The following is a 2,875-nucleotide window of genomic DNA, read 5'->3' on the forward strand; positions in this document are numbered from 1 at the left end:
TGAAGGGAGACATCGGACAGGGCAAGATATGACAAAATAATAATTTATAAATTATCAAGGACTCATGAGGGAGTGGGAGCGGGGAGGGAGGGGGAAATGAGGACCTAAGGTTGGGGGCTTAAGTGGAGAGGAAATGTTTTGAGAATGACGAGGGCAATGAATATACAAATGTGCTTTACACAATTGATGTATGTATGGGTTGTGATAAGAGTTGTATGAGCCCCTAATAAAACGATAAAAAAAAAACCTTACCCAAATAAATGCTGTCTAAAAGAAACTCACTTCAATGGGGAAAGATGTATTATATAAACATTAATCAAAGGAAAACAGGGATAGTTATATTAATGCCACATAAGGCTGAAGTCGGAGCAAAGATAACTATCAGAAACAGATGCATATTATACAATGATAAAAGGGGCAATTTATCAAGAAGGTGTAGCAATCTTAAGAGTGTATGCACTAAACAAGAGTTATAAAATACGTGAAGTAAAAGCTGAAAGGACTGAAAGGATTAATAGTCAAATCAATAATTATTGGTGAAAACCAACACTCCTCTCTCAACAATTGACAAGAATAACTAAACAGAAAATCAGCAAAGATATAGAAGAATTCAATAACACTCCCAAACTAGAAAAGATCTAATCAATGTGTATAGAGCACCCCACCAAATATCAAAGTCCACACGTCTTCAAGGATTCCTGGAACACAGACCATCATTGACCCTACCTTGACCATGAAACCTCAACAAACTCAGAAGAATTGAAATTATACTCACTGTGTTCTCTGACCATAGTTGGAATCAAACTAGAAAACTGGGAGGAAAATCTGCAAACACTTCGAACCCAAATAACACAGTTCTAAATAACCCAGCGGTTCTCAACCTGTGGGCTGCAACCCCTTTGGGGGTCGAACAATCCTTTCACAGGGGTCGCCCGATTCATAACAGTAGCAAAATTACAGTTAAGAAGTAGCAACGAAAATAACTTTTTGGTTGGGGGGTCACCACAACATAAGGAACTGTATTACAGGGTTGTAGCAGTAGGAAGGTTGAGAACCATTGAAATAACCCACGGGTTGATCAAAGAGAAAGTTTTGAGATAAATAGGAAAAAATAGTACTTAACTAAATGAAAATGGAAATAAATACTAAAGATGTGTGAAGCACATGTAAAGTATGCTAAAAGAGAAATTTATAGCACTAAGTTCTTATAATAGAAATCTCAAATCTACGGGCTTCAAAAAATTCATGAAAGCATATGGAAATTTTCCATGAACTTTCTGAAGCAACTTCATATTACCCTAATACCCAAACAAGATAAAAACATGTATGAAAATTTTTAAAAAGAAAAAAATGTTAATAAAATAGTAGCAAATACAATTTAGAAATACGTATATAAAAAGATAATGCAACAGGATCACACAGGGATACACTCTTTTAAAACAAATTATTTCGAACCCAAGATTCTCAGATTCCAAGGTACCCACTTCCCTCGGTTTGATTACTCTTTCCTTCTTTCAGCCTGGTGACCATTTCTGTATCAAGCCCTCTACTTCAACCTCCTGTAATTTTCCTCTGTAGCCTCCAACCTCAGGAGGAGGGGGCAGAGAGTGGGTGTGGGATGAAGAGTAGATCAGAATCAGTGAGTAATAACACCTACCAGGATGGCTAGGTTCACATCAAACTCCTAATGGAACACATATTCAAGGAAAAGACTAAAATACATACCCCATTCCACAACTTCCAATCAGCAGATTTAAAGATCCAGTGCAGTTGGGGAACGGGGACGGAATGTTGCTGTGTGAACGGAAGGGAGGAATTAGTGATAACAACCAGGTAATAGACCTGACAGGTAAAAAACCCAAAAAAACTAGCAACTGACAATTAGACATACTAGAGAACACGCACCATGGAAAGGGAAAAAAACTTCTAAAATTAGATCTTAATGTCAAGTAACTACAATTATATACGCGAACTTGTTTTTAATTTGCACCTATTATGAAACATATCCATGCCTATCATTAAATATGTGTCAGCACTAACTTCATTTTGAGTTTCATTTTATTATAACTGCAACCTTTTGTTCTATCCCAGCCCCTGCATAGGCTTTTATTGTTGCCTGCAAATGTAGCCTTTAGTGATAACTGACATTTTTTCCTTCTTAGATATATTTTTAAAACATTAGCAAGCCACCATTCTGTCACAGGTCAGTAACATAGTGTCCCACTTCTCCATAGGAGTCCATCCTGAAACCAAAATACATTTTCCAAACCCAAGCTACTCCTTACAATACAAAAGCATTGTTACTACAATGCTTTTCCAAAAATAACATTTTTTAATCACCTCCTACCTGATGAGGCAGAAATGGCTTTACACAAATATCAAAATCTAAACTCTTACATGGCTTAATGAAAAATTACTAAATTCCCACCAGGTCTTGAGGACGATGATCCCAATTAGAGCAGCCAGTCCACCGAGAGGACCACATGGACAGTCCCACTATGAGGCATGATTCCCTTCTCTGACCCATGGCCCTGCGGGGGGCAGCACCTGAGACACAGTGTGGGAAATGCGCCTAAACTGTTCCCGCCACACCAAGGCAAAGCACTGGGAGAGTTTAGCGGAACAGCAAGGGAATGGAGTGGCAAGGTCCCCAGGGAATGCTGAAGGTGGGCTTTGGGGCCAGGGTGTGGTGCCCCAACAGACTGGACTGGAAAACACTCTTAAAGGCTAACCAACGATCCTTGAACTAACTACCAGCTTTTCTTTCTTGTTGTGTTTTGTTTTGTTCTTTGTCAGTGGTTTGCTGTATATTGTTGCTTGGTTTTGCTCTGTCTTGTTTTTGTGCATGTTATTATCTCCATAGGTCTGTATAAAT

At 38.5% G+C, this 2,875-nt stretch overlaps 1 protein-coding gene across 1 annotated transcript in view; it reads right to left on the minus strand.

Annotated features, from left to right (window-relative positions):
- Positions 1-1,744, minus strand: part of SESTD1 (SEC14 and spectrin domain containing 1) — a 96,075-nt gene extending 94,331 nt beyond the window's left edge. The window contains exon 1 of the mRNA XM_004701465.3: positions 1,726-1,744. Within this exon, the coding sequence (XP_004701522.2) occupies positions 1,726-1,730 (5 nt within the window). The 5' untranslated portion in view covers positions 1,731-1,744. The remainder of the gene's footprint in view (positions 1-1,725) is intronic.
- Positions 1,745-2,875: the final 1,131 nt, after the last annotated feature.

This window comes from Echinops telfairi, unplaced genomic scaffold, assembly GCF_000313985.2.
Source record: "Echinops telfairi isolate 266 unplaced genomic scaffold, ASM31398v2 ScPeMD7_3;HRSCAF=10, whole genome shotgun sequence".
Taxonomy (NCBI): domain Eukaryota; kingdom Metazoa; phylum Chordata; class Mammalia; order Afrosoricida; family Tenrecidae; genus Echinops; species Echinops telfairi.